Here is a 16,726-nt window from a genome sequence, read left to right on the forward strand (position 1 = left end):
CTACCGGTCGCGAACGCACCCCCGCGCACTGCCCCGCTAACCTATGAAACCCCGACCAGTCTGTCCCCAAAATCAGGGGGTGCGTCAGGCGGGAGCTAACCGCGACCCTTACTCTATGCTTTTTACCCCCAAACCTAATCTCTATCGGCACCACTGGGTAGTCGTGAATATCCCCATGCACACACTTAATACTCACCCGGGATGCCTCCACCAATGCCCCGGGTCGAACCAGTCTCTGGTGGATCATAGACTGCGTGCAGCCAGAGTCCACCATCGCCTGATGTACACCCCCCTGGATCCTTACCGGAACGCTGTACGTCGCTCCCAGACCGGGGGAGGGTGCTGGAGGCCCGGCAACCCGCACCGTTTGGCCCACCTCCATTAGCCCGCACCTCCAACACTCCTGCCCTGGCGGTTGAGGAGCCCTCTGTAGGTCAGGGAGGGTGCCGGCCAGGCCGGGTGGATCAGTACCCCGTTGAGGGGCTAGGGCGCGCGGGGACGGAGGGGGCCGAGCCGCAACAGGCAGCGGGGAACTCCGTCGTGGCGCGGGAACGGGCTGCGTCGATGCGGTCGGCCGACCGCCCTCCCCACGGCCCCCAGGGTCCTCGGCGAGGGTCACGGCGGCTTCCAGCGTCGTCGGCCGGTGGTAGCGGACCCAGGCCGCAGTCCGCGGCGGAAGACCCTCCAGGAACTGCTCCGTCACCACCTTCTCCACCACCGCCGGCGCCCCTCCCGCGCCCTCCGGCTGCAGCCACCTGTTGGCCGCGTCTGCGAGTCGCTGGGCAAATGCGAACGGGCGGTCCCCCGGCCCCAGCCTCGCCTCTCGGAACCGCCTCCTATGGTCCTCAGGGGAGAGCCCCAGTCGGTCCATGATGGCCTTCCTCACGCTGGCGTAGACGTGCCTGGGGCCGGGTGGCAGGCCCAGGGCCGCTGTCTGCGCCTCCCCGGTTAGGAGCGGCAGGAGGCGGATCGCCCACTCGTCCGCCGGCCAGCCACACGCCCCGCCATCGCCTCGAACATCTCCAGGTACGACTGTACGTCGTCCTCCGGGGTCATCTTGTGCACCACCACGCCCGCATACGCCGAGGGACCCGGCGCCGTTGGGGAAGCGACCGGTCGGGCCGCCAATTGCTCCAATACCTGGGTCTGCCGGTCTGCAGCAGCCTGCAGCGCCCCCAGCAAGTGCCGGTTGGCCTCGGCCTGCTCGCGCTGCATCGCGGCGATCTCCCCCAGCATCCGTCCAAGCGCGACCGCCGGCTGCATCAGGCCCTCTCCGTGGTCGTTCGCGTCCATCCCTAGCCAGGCGCCACTGTAGCCGCGATAGCGCTACCACCGGTGGGTTCTGTAAAGACGCACGGACACAGGATGAGGGTAACCAGTCTTTATTCTCCAAAAGGGGAAGGCAGTGAGCAGGAATGAGGTCGCTCGATGTGCGTGCTCGGTTTCGCTTTGTCCGGCTCCGCTCAGCTCTCGTGCTCTGCTCTCAGGCTCCACTCCGCTCTGCTCGGCTCACGTTCCCCCCGACCTGGATCCTACTCACTGCTTATGTAGGAGACAATCAGTGCAGATTATTTACACCTGGTTACTCCTCACCTACCAGCACCGTCCCCTGAACCACTTCCCCGCTCTCCCCCCTGCAGCTGAGCTAACCACGCCCCTCCACCACATATGGTAATGCATATTTATTGAATAAAAATGTTTTTGTAAACTGGGAACCACGAGCCCTTGCCTATTCAGTGGAACGAACCTGTGTGCTTTAAAAGGTCTTGGGCCTATCCCAAGTGGCGTTGCCGGTAGGATAGGAAACCATTACGCGACACTTGGCGTTGCTGGCAGGACTCACTCTCCTAACGGCAAGGACGTGTGTTCCCGGGGTGTTTTTAGTTTTTTTTGTTGGTACACTAATGTCTGTCTTGTAGGCATTTGGGAGAGTTTAAGGGGACAAAGCAGCAGTGGTTTCCAGTGGATCCTCATGCCAGTCTGGTGAGGTCTGGTAGAGCAGGTCAGACGTGGGTGACAGTTTTTGGGTTTTGACTGTAGCCATGGAGGAGGAGTTACAGCAGCTCAGAACTCTGATAACTCAGTTAAAGGCTGACAATGAGCGGCTACGACAGGAACAGGCTGGCTCTGGTGACTTACCGTCTACCTCTGTTGTGCCACCTACTGCCCCTTTCACATCCAGCGTCCCTGTATCAGAGAGGCTGGTGTTCGTACCTCGTGATCGGAAGTGTCCTGTTTTTAGGGGAAGAACAGGTATGGGGTTGAGTGAGTGGAGAGAGGAAATCGAGGCGTGTATGAGGTCCCGGCGGTTATCCCAGTCTGACCGGGCGTTTTTCCTGTTTGACCACTTAGAGGGTGAGGCTAGGGAGGAGCTAAAGTATCATTCTAGCGCGGAGAGAGAGGACCCGGATAGAGTATTGGCCATTTTACAGGAGCTGTACGAGTGTGCAGAGTCTTGTGTTGCTTTTCAGGAGGCTTTCTTCTCAAGAAAACAGCAAGAGGGAGAAACTCTTCAGGAATTCTCCCTCACTTTGATGGGCCTCATGGAGAAGGTGAAACAGCGTGCACCTACTGGTGTGCCAAATGCAGAAGCCCTTTTGCGAGACCAATTTGTTGAGCATGTGCTGGACAGTTCCCTGCGTCGCGAGTTGAAGCAGTTAGTGCGTAGACAGCCCAATCACACCCTGCTTGCTGTCAGAGCAGAGGCCATTCAGTGGGAGCTTGAAGGTCTACCTGGCGGTGTGAGGGGCCGCAGTCATTCCGTCCCCTCAGTGCTTGGTGTCTAGTATGGTATCCAAGGTAACCCAAAGGGTGTTGTCCCTCCCCCCCCTGTGTCAGAGATGAGTGAGATGAGGGAGATGCTGCAGCGTCAGCAGGAGCAGCTTACTGAAAGTATTGCTCTGCTGCAGGTCTCTCACCAGCACAGACATCCACCTCGTACTGCTCCGCTGATATGCAGGCGCTGTAATCAGCCCCGCCATTTTGCCAGGGAGTGTCGAGCGCACGTTCCTCACTCACAGCAACAGTCTAATTCGGGTGGGCAGTCTCGTTTCTCATCCGGGTCAGAAAACTAGTACCCACCGAACTGCAGAGCCACAGTTTGGGAGGGGTCGCTACTGGCTCACAAGTTTCCCTAAGTAGCTCAGAGGTTTCTGAGCTGATTACGTCGTGTCCCCATTTAGTTGTAGACATAGGTCGAGTAAAGGTTCCTTGTTTGGTGGATACCGGTTCTACGGTGTCTTCTATTTCTGAGAGCTTTTTCCACCAGCATTTTGAGCCTTGGGGTCAGGATCGCCTTCGATCGTGTCATTGGCTACAGCTGAGAGCTGCTAACGGTCTGGCAATCCCCTATATCGGCTACTTGGAGCTAGAGGTACAGCTTTGTGGCAAAGTGATGCCCCACTCTGGAGTTCTGGTTGTGAGAGATCCCCCTGGTGGTGTTCCGGCTCAAGTGCCTGGTATTCTGGGCATGAATGTCATCCGTAAATGCTACCAAGAGTTCTTTGGGCAGCATGGCCTAACCTTGTTTTCTCACCCCTGTGTTTCTGAGGCTCCGGGGCCGATTGTCCGAGCACTGCAGCAGTGTTATTATGCGGAGGTTCCTCAGGATAGCCCAGGAAGAGTAAATGTCAGGGGTTAAAGGGTTTGACGGATTTCTGGTGGCGTCATGAAGATCGTTGCAGCCACGTGCTCTGAACAATTCTCTGCCTCCACAGTATTGTTTGAGCCCTTGGAGTCTGGGTTGCCGAGTGGCTTGCTCACTTCTCCTGCCCTGGTTCAAGTAGTTAGGGGCTAGAGGCTGTGCTGCACCCCCGCACAGTTATTGGCACCCTGGGCCCCGTCAATGTTGTTGGGGGAGAATTGTTGAGCCCGCATAGGGTGAGGCTCTGAGGAATGTTACCTTTGATGTGAGCCGGTGACTTAAGGCAGTCCAGGGTGAGATAAGACACGGATGAAAACATGCGTGCCCTGACTGACCTTTTAGATGTTGTTGATTGTCTGGGACCATAAAGGGAGGGTCACAGGGTCACCCCTACATCATCTGTTACTTTTCCTACATTCCTCTTGAGGGGTGGGTTGTCCTGTCCTGAGGCAGCACAAACCCCCCTAAGTGTATAAAACCTCCTGTTCTCCTCGTTGACTTGGTCAGATCTTCCTGCTCCTTTTGGGGGAAGGAACCTCTGTCCCTTTTCAGCTGAATTGTAGTCATTTGACTTCTGTCTGTACTTGCGGCTTGTGTTGATGATTTCTGTATTCTTATGATTTTTCCTATATTCTAGTTAGTAAAATACTTAATCATAGGCGAGTCTCTGATACTTTTGATTTCTCACAAGGGCTGAATCCCCAAATTTCCACCACAAATGTCATCAGCCTTCCTGCAGGAGTGACTGAGGTGCCATCGGATAGGGCGACAATGTCCTGTCACACAGTTTTCCCTACTGTACCACAGCAGATGGAAGAGATGGACCTGTTTTTCTTGCCCGCTGATCAGCGGAGTCAGGTGAGGTCTCTACTTGGGCAGTACGCTTCTGTCTTTTCGGCTCACGATGGGGATTTGGGTTGTACTGACCTAATCTCCCACGACATCCCATTGGTTGATGACACACCGGTCAGGCAACGCTATAGGCGTATTCCACCTTCGGAGTATGAAGTGGTAAAGGAGCACATTAATCAGCTGCTCTCATCAGAGGTAATCCGGGAGAGCAGCAGCCCCTATGCCTCCCCCATCGTGTTAGTGAAGAAAAAGGATGGTAGTCTGTGCATGTGCGTTGACTACAGACAGCTAAATAGTAAAACCAGGAAAGATGCCTTTCCTCTACCACGCATAGAGGAGTCCCTGGATGCGCTATCTGGTGCCTGTTGGTTCTCTACCCTGGACCTGGCCAGTGGTTATAACCAAGTACCAGTTGTTGAATTAGATCGGGCAAAGACTGCTTTTTGTACGCCATTTGGTCTATTTGAATGGAACCGGATGCCTTTTGGGCTCTGTAATGCCCCCAGTACTTTTCAGAGACTAATGCAGCGTATTTTCGGGGATCAGCAGTGCCAGTCTCTGTTGTTATACCTTGATGATATCGTCGTGTTTTCTTCAACAGTGGAACAGCACTTGAAGCGGTTAGAAGTACTGCTAAGCCGACTTCAAACCGAGGACCTCAAGGCCAAGCTAAGTAAATGTTCATTCTTTCAGAAGGAGGTCCTTTACTTGGGCCATGTGATTTCTGCCGAGGGTGTCTCTACCGATCCGAGGAAAATTGAAGTGGTAGCCAATTGGCCGATTCCCACTACCGCCTCGGAGCTGTGGTCTTTTCTTGGTTTCGGCAGTTATTACCGGCGTTTTGTGGAGGGCTTTGCTGAGTTAGCATCCCCCTTGCACAAGGTTGTGGCTGAGGTCGGCCATGCTAAGAATGGTAAGAGGTCTGAGCGTGGGTTCATTGAGTGTTGGACTGACGACTGTCAACGGAGCTTCCAAGCACTGAAAGCTAAGCTCACCACTGCACCGGTGCTGACTTATGCAGATTTTTCCCTCCCCTTCATTCTGGAGGTTGACGCGAGTCATGGCGGTTTGGGAGCTGTGCTCTCCCAAGAGCAATCGGGAAAGGTAAGACCTATAGCCTACGCTAGTCGAGGCTTGAGGCCCACCGAAAGAAACATGTTGAACTACAGCTCCATGAAGCTTGAGTTTTTGGCCCTCAAGTGGGCCATGACCGATAAATTTAGAGTACTTGTTGGGCAATAAGTGTGTGGTTTATACTGACAACAATCCCCTTAGTCACCTGTCCTCTGCTAAATTGGCTGCTACTGAGCAGCGATGGGCAGCCCAGCTTGCCTCATTCGACTTCGAATTGAAGTATCGATCTGGGAGGAGTAACAAAAATGCTGATGCCCTCTCCCGTCAGCATCCCCCAGGTCCTCAGGATATCCAAGTGATGCTCCCTGGTACTGCGATACCTCAGCCTTTGCAGCAAGCCTTGGGGTCGAGACCGATAGAGGTGACCCAAGCTGCCATTGTAGCATTGCCACAACACACCCCCTCTGAGATGTGTGCCTTTCAGCGGGCTGATCCTGTTATCCAGGAGCTGTTGGAATTTTGGGACCCAAAGCGACGTCCCAGCCCTGAAGAAAGGGCACGGTTCAGTGGTGTCAGACATGTGAGAGGTGTCAAACTGCTAAAGATGTACACCCAACCGCTCGCAGCTACATGGGACATCTGTTGGCGTCCCGTCCTAACTAAGTCCTTGCCATAGACTACACTGCTTTAGAGCCTGCCCAGAATAGGGTGGAAAATGTCTTGGTGATGACAGATGTCTTCAGTAAGTATACAATAGCCATACCCACCCGGAATCAACGCGCCCCTATGGTGGCTAAGGTTTTGGTGGCAGAGTGGTTTTACAAGTTCGGTGTCCCTGCCCGGTTGCATTCTGTCCAGGGCCGTAACTTCGAAAGTTTGTGGACTTGTGGGTTCTTGAACAATCTCCCCCTGTGCGCCCTTCTGCTTTGCCCTGCAACAGATGGACTTTGAACCCTCGACCTCCACACAAAGGGCTAGTGTCATCTGACCCAGATTCTCCTGGGGGTAGCTTGCCGACAATTCCACCTGTTGGAGCATCGACACTTCGGGTGGCCTCTCCAGATGGCTGTTCTGCCCACACGGTCAACTACCGGCCACCATAACAATGTTCACCATCTTCCGTGGCCAGTGGGAGAAGTGGCTGTTGCTAATCCTCCCCCTGTCGTGTCTAATTCAGTCTCTGCATTTTTTCGACCTTGGTGCTAATTCATAGCACGTGCATTGATTTGTCCATCGTCGGGGCGTCGATGCAAGAACTGGGGGGTAGAATGTAGCAGTATGGAAATAGGATTGGCCTGCTACAGTTAACTGCGCCTGCCGACCACTAGGGCGGCGGTAGTATATAAAGGCTGCCCCCCTTCTCGCGCACCACTGATGCATCATGTCCGGGTCAGGTGTCTGTCTGCGCAGAGTAACGACAGAGTGCTCCGTGGCCCGTGCTCCTTTTTGCTCTTAGGTCTTCTCAACCGGTGGTAGATGTCTTCCTGCCGTGTGGGTCTTTCTCTCCCTCCCTCTCCCTGTGCAGGTTTGACCTGGGAAAGTTTTTTGGTTTAATCCTCTTGTAACCTTCTTTTTTTGTTATCCTTCCTAGCGGCTGCAGGCTGGTGGTGGCGTCGGTGGTGTGGGTGGTGGTGGTGGTCTTCCTCGTGTGTCGTGTCCCATTGGATTTTTGTGCTATCACTGGGTGAACTCTGGTTTGGTTTTCTGTAAGTTTGTTTTATTAATTTTCCTTCCCCTTCACCGGCGCTTCTCACCATTAGGCCTTAGCGATTAGTTTTCTTTTCTTATTTTGTGATGAATGTTAGATTTTATGGTAATGCATATTTATTGAATAAAAATGTTTGCTTGTTCGATATTTTAAGATGCCTTTTTCTGTTTCATAGTCGATCGTTTACTTCATGTTTTATTTAACTATATTTAATTTTGCGTTAGTTCAATGGCTGATTTGGGGAACACTGTGAGCACCTGTTTGATATTTAAAGGAGTGGGGCGGTACAGGACCAGCATGCACTGGGGCGGCCTCATAGAGGCTCACAGACAAGATGAACTTCTCCAAAGGGAGAAAGCCTGGCAGGCCAAATATAAACCCCTGGGTGTCAGGCTGAAAGAAACAGAGCACGGAGTTCAGATTGAAGCTTGCCAATCAAACCACAAAGATCTGGACGGGGAGTTCAAGAAGAAGCTGGTCTAGAATGAAGAGTAGCAGGCAAAGTGGAGGATGAGAAGACCTGGAGCTTTTGTCTTAAAATTAAACTTGTTTGCAAAGAAGATGGAGACCAGACAAACTTTCCAGTTCACAGAACCACTTACTCACACCTGAAGCGTCTTTTGAATTGTGGCTTGTGGCGACAAGAGCTTTTTTCTCTTCTTTTCTGTTTGTACATCTGGACTCAGGCTTAAATTAAATTGTTTATTACAGCAATAGTCAACGGGTAAGATGACCAGTGTCACACAATGGAGATACAGTTCACATGGAGTTTAGTAATTCCAGCTGAAACCTGTTTGCTCTGACAATTTGTTTTTTCATTATGTCCATGTGCACTTTTCCCTTTGGTTCTATATGGGTCTATTTGATGAGCGTTCCTTTTCTTAGACCACAGAGGCTCATTAGTGAGGCTGCCCACCTTTTGTTCAGTTTGAGAAGGAGCTCGTGAAAGACGTCAAACATGTGTAGCTGAGCTCCTTGGTGAGGCCAGATTCACTGCATGAGGCCTTCCAACAAGCATGAGCAAGTCCTTGATACCAGAGCAGTCAGAGCTGTCACGCCTCTACCACAAGAAAATCACTGAGAATGAGAGAGAAAAGGTCCGTGGTTAACTTCAGCTTAAGATAATTTAACATTTGGTTCAACAATAAAAATGTGTCAGTAACTGTACCTGATTTTGAGGCTTTTAAGTGTTTTAAACGAGGCGCTCGCTAACAAGTGGCTGGTTTAGTAGTTTGTTATAGATCCGAGTCATGTGTTTATGTGTGTTCATATTTCTGTAGTTGCAAAGTTTCCTTCTTCAGCTAAAACCACTGAGATCAAGGGCTTTTGTAACAGGAAACCGGACACCAAAACAGGACTCTCAACTGTCACGCATTGAGCACGACAGTCATTTCGCTCTCTAGTTACGCGCTCCCGCGACACAACAAAAAGGACGCCGCGTTGGTTACTCCCCCCCATGTCGGTAGTAGTGTTCTATGGTTCTTTGTTTTACCTCACACTTCATGTGTTCATGTTTAGTGGTTGCAGGCAGTTTATTAAAGTGTGCGTCTTTCTACCGACACTAATTTAAATTTAGGATTCTGTTTTTTTTTCTTTTTACTTGGTTGGTTTTCTTATCCATGTAGAATTATCGTGTGTTGGGGGAAAGTTTCTATCTGGTCCATTTCTGGTTCAGGTGAGTTTCCTTCACTGCACAGTGGAGACTGAAGGTCACAACGAGGCTGTAGAACTTTCTCTGATCAGAGTGCCTTCTGGCCATGAACACATACAGGTTACAGGAAATGAAACCAAGTTAAGGACCAGCATGCACTGGGGCGGCCTATGTTTTTTTTTTTTATCTGCACAGATGAGCGAGCGAGAGGAGCTTTTTTTGTAAAAGTGTGAACCACAAACCTGCAGTGCCTCAGAGGGTCTTTGATTCGTGTTTTTATCTGTTTCTTTTGTTTGCATTCTGTGATCAGATTACAGAAGACGTAAGACTTTTTTCTCATTAATTATTACCTCAATATTTCTTTAAGAAAGGACAAAAGAACATGTAGGCAGACTTAAATGCATGAAGGAACAACTTATTGGACACATTGATGCATCTTGACATCTGACACACAGCTCAGCAAACATTCTTAATTCTAGTTTCAAGTTAGTTGACTTTTGAAGCGTCTGCGGTCACTGATTCGTAGCTCCTCATTTTTCTAATCCTTCAAAATATGATTCATTGAAAAGCAGTTTTTACTGTACACGTTGACGTGAAATGCCAAAAAGAAAATGTTTCATATTGTTTATTGAACAAATATTGACCAAAAGTCAGCTTTTATACATCAAGGCTTTATTCTTCTTAGGTTGTACAAATTGGTGATGAAAGAAGACAAACATTGTTATATATTTTAATATCTGTAGCTCAGAGAAAGAGCGTGACGATGGCCGATGATGCCATCAGGAGGAGGATGCTGGAGGCGGCGGGTGTGGCTGCGTTGCACAAGTCAGTGGAGCTGGAGGCGGCGGCTCCGTTGCACAAGTCAGTGCAGCAGCAAGTTTTCGGTGGAAGACAATCTTCACTCTTCATGCAGCTCTTTTCGACATGACCTGATGGAAAGCAACTCAGTTTCAACAACAATGAAAGCCACAAGGCGTTCAGCACAGCAACATGTCGGATCGATAATTACATTACATTACATTACATGTCATTTAGCTGACGCTTTTATCCAAAGCGACGTACAATAAGTGCATTCAACCATAATAAGTGCATTCAACCATAATAAGTGCATTCAACCATAATAAGTGCATTCAACCATAGATAATGAGTTTAAGATGTTGAACATCAGCTGTGGAAGAACCACTCACCATCATCCCCGGTGATGTGACAACGATCAAATCCGGAGGGACAAGTGACGTTGTTAGTGCAGCCTTTGACTTCACATTGGTAGCAGGTCAGTCCACATGCTGTACAGGAAAGACACAATAAACACAACTGTTTTAAACATACTCCAAGTATAATGCTCGTTGTTCTGTGAATTGTTTTCATGAAATATTGCTGAAAACGATTCAAACAGGAGAACAAGCAGAGGAAGTTGGAAGTAAATCCACAATAACAAAAAAAAAGAAAAAAATATTACACGCTAAGGCACGTGACTTTTAAACTTTTCTTACCCGCAGACACAGTCACAAACAGGATCAGCGCTCCATAAAAATGCATCCTGAACAGACGGGAAGAACCGATGTTTAATCACCTGCGCACTTGGAGAAAAGATGTCCACTCTGCCAAAGCTCCCCCTTTATAGTCCAACCCACCAGTCGCCTCTAAACCTAGTTGTGCTTGGAAGGTGAGAAGTGTATGGGGCCAGTGCACGAGTTAGAAACTGCCTGTGATGTTGATCCACCAGTTCTGCACTGGAATATCACATCTGCTTTCGGATTACCATATTGTTTTGTGTGAAAGAGAGACGAGACATACCGAATAAGAGAAGTTAAAGCCAAGTGGAAACATTGACACAAAGCGACCTTTCTTGCGGTTCAACCTCTTATCAGATGTCACGTGCAAAAGAGCAGGTAGAAAACAGAGTAATTCAATGGCCTAATACTATTTAATTTTATAGTGCTGAAAAAGTAGAAATATAGAGGACTAGCCTCGCTTATGAGGAAAGATGATTTAGTCTCAAAGTCATCCGGCTCGTAATGTTATTTTGATATCACCTGATTAACGCTTCATCATAACTGTATTACTATGGCCATTTATTAAATCATTAGTTATTTTTTAATAAGGATATTTACAGCATTGTAATAGTTTTCTTGTCTGTGGGGGGAAGTTTATCAGTCTAGAAAGACCAGACGCAAAAACGTTTTGAAAACAACACAGATTGTCTGTAGTTCCATTTTATTATTCACGATAGTTGTTTGTGGTTGTCACCACATGCGACGCTATGTTTGGGAAACCACCGCCCACTGCGTTGCTTCCCTTCGCGTGTGCACGGATTTCTGCACACGTTTCTAAGATGTTTCTAATGAGAGCAAACAAAAATATCCCAAAGTCCGCCAAGAAGCGCTGCGCCTCTCAGACCTCCATCAGCAGGTACTTCGGAGGTCACAGCATCAGCGGCGGGGCCTCCGTCCACCGGAGTCCTGCTCCGCGCCATCTTTCGAGAGGCAAGGTGAGGCGCGCTCCATCGGCCCGTCCTCGACTTCCACGCACACTGAGGCGCGCTCCCGCGAAGTCCCTTCAGGGTTTAGTTCTGTCCAGCTGTCAAATCACCGACGTTTTGAGCCATTTTGAGAGGACAGAGGAATTACTCACAGTGCATTGCAGGTATACACAGGATAACAACAGCATTTAGAGGTAAAGGAAAAAGGTAAACAAAGAGGGCACAGAACCACAGAACCCTTGACGAAAAAAAAAAAACCCACATAGGGTAAGCTATTTATCTCGTTAGAATTTCATTCGATCATTGAAATAACCTCATTTTGTAAAATAAAATATTTTGTAGAAATAAACCCACAGTTGTATATTGGTAGTGTAAGGATCCCTGTCTAACCCTGGTGTTTTTCCCCTCTGTTTTCCCCATATTCTCTCCTCATGTTGATGTCATTCCCCTGTTTGTTATAGTTTTGCCATGTGCTTGTGCTTTTGTCTGTGTCCCCAGTAGTGTCCTCAGAGCCCCGCCCAGTGCCACGCCTTCCTCCATTGACACAGCTGTGTCTCGTCTTCCCATTAGACCAGCTGACATAAATACTCCGGCTTTCCTCGCCCCAGCTGTCAGTCCGTCCGTTAAGCCACCCCGGTACCTCGGCGCCGTGAGTTTTTCTGCAGCCCTTGTGATCCTGTGATAACCCCTTGTTTTTCACCCTTGCCGTCCAGCGTTGAACCTCGGAGATTCACCTGGCCGAAGAGGTAGCCAGTTAGTTCCGCGGAGATCAGCTGAGCACCTACAGACTCCTGCGTCGAGCCTCGGGTGTCACGCAGTCGAGCTCCTCTGCCTGTCACGCTCCATTGACTTGTGTTTTAATGTTGCCTTTGCTTTTTTCCCTGCCGGAGAAAATAAATAACCCCTGTTTGAGAAAGAGAAACCTTGGTGGTCCTGCGTGTTGCATCTGGGTCCGTTTGCACATCATAACAGGTATTGTGATATGTTGCAGCAAAGCTCTGTCCCATTCATATTTACACCATTTAAAGCCCTTCCAGCCTGTCACTTTACAGTGTAACAGGTGGCTTTAGTACGTCCTGGTTCAGGATTTAAGACTTTAAATGGAATTTGGTCACAATGCTCAGGACACATGAAATTAACTTAATGCCGATAATAAACAAATTAAATAAGTTAGTCATTTATCTTATTTACACCACAGCATGTCATTTCTGTCTATGTGGTTGCGCATTTACAATTCTCCTCGGCTCTCTGTATGCGCACACATACATGTAGTGTTTGCGTTGTATGGGTTTATACACCAGACCTAACAGTTTGATTCATATCCACGGCCGTTTATTCTCCGGCTCTGGCTTACACGTTGCTGTTTGCGTACTTCCTGCTCACGTGTCTTGCGCGTCTATCTGCATGTGACGTGGTTACGTCATGAACATCACAACAAATACAAACCTGTCATCTTAATATTCTGAAAACTAGGCTTGCTATTACATCAAATCAAACAAACTTTAGCAATCGTACCTGCTGTACTGAACGTTGTACTCATATTTATAGCGTATTTATAATTCTAATTTTAGACTGCTAAAAGGGGAAATCAAACTTCTTAACGCGTGTTCTGGGGTTCATGGCTCCTCTGTGCAAGGCAGGACCTGACGTGGAGGACAAGGAGGCCCTCTGGGCACTACTGTGAAAAGGAGACTCCGTATGTAGATAGTTCTTAATCTGCAATTGTCTTGTTGTGTTGTGTTGACATACTTTTCTTCACTGTTTTCTTAGATTTAATAAACTACAAACTACTAACACATTTATTCATTGTCATTGATGTTGTATATGACTTTTACTGATAACATAATGCAATATAGCCAGGACAGCCTTACAGAGTCGCGACGCTTTGTGTTGCGTTGCTTCGCATCGCGTCGAGGTCTGAATGATCACAAAATTCAGAGTTTACCCACCTCTAATTTTACCACTACAGCACTGGTCTTACTGTTATATGGTGTGGTGAGCTTATTGTGCTTGGGTTGACGATGAAGCACAGTGTCACCTGGAGTGAGAGTGTGTGGTGTAGCACGACAATGAGAGTCTGCATGAGATTTCATTTTGGCTTTGGCCTTGCTGTCCTTTGCCCTCACTTCAGAGTCTGAACTGTTACTGACAGTGTGAGTGAATGAAGGAATCTTCGTGTACACCTTGCGTTGGAATGACAGTTCTGCAGGCGAGCTTTCTGTTGTACTGTGGGGTGTAGATCGATACTCACGTAGAAAGATGTTCAGCTGTTGTTTCCAAGGAAGTCCTTGTGTTTCAGCCACACGAACAGCTTTGCAGACAACTGCGTACTGCGACTTCTGCTTTGCAATCGATGCCTGGAAACCACACCTTGGTTCGGAGTAGTGATTTTGTTTTGACAATGCCCTGGTGTTCCTCATGGGCTAGTTGTAACACTGTCTTGTAGGGCTTTGGGAATCACTATTCTAGTGCCGCCAGATGCATGTGATGTTGTTAGTTCACTGCTAACTTGTCTAAACTGCTTTAGTATGTCAGCATGTTGTGACTTGTCAGTTTTATGCCATGTGTTGTGTCTGATGTGAGCACCAACTCTGTGAGTGTCATTGCTTTAGGTGTAGCATGACTCGCAATGAAGTTTGCATACTCCTCTGCCGTTTTTGCTGCACGAGTGCTGTCACCTGTCTCAGATAACATGGGATGCCGAGACATGTAGTCAGCTGGGTTGTCAGCCCCCTTCCTGTATTCAACCTTGAAGTTGTAAGGCTGAAGCCTCAGTCCCCATCTCTCGATCCTGGCAGGTGGTTTGGACTTGGGATTGTTCCATATGATTTCCAGCGCCTTGTGATCCGTCACCAGAGTTAGAGGATGACCATAAATGTACAGGTGGAAATGTTCACAGCCCCACACTATGGCCAGTGCTTCTTTTTCTGTTTGAGAGTATCTCCTCTCTACATCGCTAAGGGACCGACTGGCATATGCAATCATGTACTTAGCCCCTTGCACGTCTTTTTGACAGAGGATAGCACCCAGTCCAACAGGGCTAGCATCTACTATCAGTTCCGTTTCTCTTCCTGGGTAGAAATATGACATTGTAGTGTCGCTGGTTAGACTGTCTTTCAGTGTCTGTAATGCAACTTTCTGTTCTGGGCCCCGTACCCAGGGTGTGTTTTGTCTGGTCAGCTTGCGCAGTGGTTCTGAGATTGAGGAGAAATCTTTGATGAACCGGGAGGAGTAATTAGCGATCCCTAGCAGACTGATTACTCCTGTATTCTGGGGGTCTGCAGCCTGCTGAACTGCAATCACCTTCTTGGGATCTGCTGAAACACCTCCTGCTGAGAAGATGAAACCAAAAAACTCCAGCCTTGACTTATTGAACTCACATTTTTCCCGGTTGGGTGTGAGACCGCTTTCCCTGAGTCTCTGGAACAGTGCTCGGAGGTTGTTGTCATGGTCAGTCTGGGAGGCTCCGTAGACAATGATGTCGTCGCTGAGGTTCTTCACACCAGAGAGACCTTGCAGTGTCTGGCATATAGCATTTTGAAATACTTCCGCAGCAGAGGATATACCAAAACTCAGTCTCTTGTAGCGCCTCAACCCGATGTGTGTGGTGAAGGTAGTGATGTACCTGCTGTCTGGATGAAGCTCTAGCTGATCACGTCGTCCATGGTGGGAGTTATGTGCCGTTCTCTCTATAGCTGTGTTAGCTTGGTGTATAACAACACAAAGTCTGACTTTGTCAGGGTCTTTAGGCTTGGGAGGTGCAACGATAGGTGAGACCCACGGTATCGGGCCATTGACCTCCTCAAAGATGTCATCTGCCTCGAGTTTCTGAAGCTCATCTTCGACCTTCTGGCGAATGTGGAACGGTACGCGTTGATGTGGTTGGCACGAATGCTTGAGGATTTATGTGAAGCTTTACCTGAAAGTCCTTCAGTTTTCCAATCCCTTGAAACAGTTCCGGATGATTTTCCACCAGCTCATCTGCGACTGTGCGACGCTGTTGTGTGGACGACACTGCTGTGACTATTTTAATCAGTCCCAGTGCTTTGGATGTTTTGTAGCTGAGCATGTTAAATCCATCCCCTTCAACTACAAAGAATGTGCACGTTGTCTTTTCCTGTCCTTTCTCCACACTGCACTTGAAACTACCTTTGAGTGGTAATGGAACTTTGGAGCGAAATGGGAAAATCGAAATGAGAACGCGGCATCAGTGTCTCGAAACTTGTTTTGCTAACAGCACAATGCTTCAGGGTGTGAGGGGAGACTGAGCCTGGACCGGCTGCCTTACGGGGATTTTGTCTTCTAAAGAGCCGGATCAGGACATTGTCTTTCAAATCTGCAGTAGAACTCATTCAGTTCTGTACACTCGTCTGCCAGGCGGAGGTCATTCATGGAGTGGGGGGTTTTGGGCTTGTAGTTGGTGAGGTGTTTGAGGCCTCTCCAGACCGAAGCAGAGTCACTTGCTGAGAACTGTTGTTGGAGTTTCTCAGAGTGCAGTCGTTTAGCATCTCTCACCGCCTTGCTAAACTTGTATTTTGCCTCTGTGTACAAGTCTTTGTCCCCACTCCTAAATGCCTGATCTTTTTGCAGGCGTAGTGTTCTGAGTTTCGCTGTGAACCAGGGTTTGTCGTTGTTGTAACTCACCCTGGTGCATGATGGTACACAGCTGTCCTCACAGAAGCCGATGTAGGAAGTTACACCCTCTGTGATTACTGTGGTGTAACAGTGATCCAGCGTGTTCTCCTCTCTGGTGGGGCATTTAACAAACTGTCTGTATTTAGGAAGTTCATGGGTGAGATTCCCTTTGTTAAAGTCCCCGAGGACAATAACTAAAGAGTCCGGGTTGTGTAATGGTAAAAATATGTTATAACATTGTTTTGTGCTAAAGCCATGTCTCAAGTGTCCTGTATTTGACCCCGATGTGCAAAGAGCAGCATGATACAAAATGTTAGTTTGCAGCTCATAGAAGCTTCAAAAACAAAGGACTCCTGTTCATGGCCTTGGTTGATATCTTATTCTGTACCAAAGTTCTGGATCCAAGTTTTACTTTTATGTCAATTAATAATGATTGGCACCGGCCACTGAGGAGGATCTTGTGTGTGTGTGCTACCCTCAGCTTCACCTGGGTTCTTATCTCAACCTGCTTTGCAGCTTCTCGTAGCTGGCACGGAGAATGTCCTCCACATGTGTATAAAAACTCAGCGTCTTTAGTGCTCGGAGACGCCATTTCCACAGAGCACCATGATACGTGCCTGTGTATTTGACCTCTTGCTTGCAAGCAATAAATGGACTTTTTGCAACTTCGATCATTCATCA

At 48.6% G+C, this 16,726-nt stretch overlaps 1 protein-coding gene and 2 long non-coding RNA genes across 3 annotated transcripts in view; 1 reads left to right on the forward strand and 2 right to left on the reverse strand.

Moving 5' to 3' along the window:
* LOC144386352 (uncharacterized) overlaps positions 1-16,726 on the reverse strand; it is a 51,443-nt gene that overhangs the window by 21,335 nt on the left and 13,382 nt on the right. The gene's annotated exons all lie outside the window — the stretch shown is intronic.
* LOC144386346 (uncharacterized) lies at positions 9,579-10,673 on the reverse strand. Its single transcript, XM_078087138.1, has 3 exons — positions 10,422-10,673; positions 10,116-10,214; positions 9,579-9,857 (listed from the first exon to the last, which is right to left on the reverse strand). The coding sequence occupies exons 1-3, from the start codon at positions 10,465-10,467 to the stop codon at positions 9,673-9,675; spliced, it is 330 nt and encodes a 109-aa protein (XP_077943264.1). The 5' UTR covers positions 10,468-10,673; the 3' UTR covers positions 9,579-9,672.
* LOC144386350 (uncharacterized) overlaps positions 9,657-16,726 on the forward strand; it is a 29,376-nt gene continuing 22,306 nt past the window's right edge. The window contains exon 1 of the long non-coding RNA XR_013452054.1: positions 9,657-9,769. This is a non-coding gene — a long non-coding RNA (uncharacterized LOC144386350). The remainder of the gene's footprint in view (positions 9,770-16,726) is intronic.

This window comes from Gasterosteus aculeatus, chromosome 13, assembly GCF_964276395.1.
Source record: "Gasterosteus aculeatus chromosome 13, fGasAcu3.hap1.1, whole genome shotgun sequence".
Lineage (NCBI taxonomy): Eukaryota > Metazoa > Chordata > Actinopteri > Perciformes > Gasterosteidae > Gasterosteus > Gasterosteus aculeatus.

Bases quoted from the DNA above. Each gene is read 5' to 3' on its own strand.
- LOC144386346 (XM_078087138.1), bottom strand. From the start codon at position 10,467: ATGCATTTTTATGGAGCGCTGATCCTGTTTGTGACTGTGTCTGCGG. The intron at 10,215-10,421 runs GTAAGAAAAGTT...TTTCCTGTACAG, and splicing joins GTTTGTGACTGTGTCTGCGG to CATGTGGACTGACCTGCTAC. The intron at 9,858-10,115 runs GTGAGTGGTTCT...GCTTTCCATCAG, and splicing joins TCACATCACCGGGGATGATG to GTCATGTCGAAAAGAGCTGC.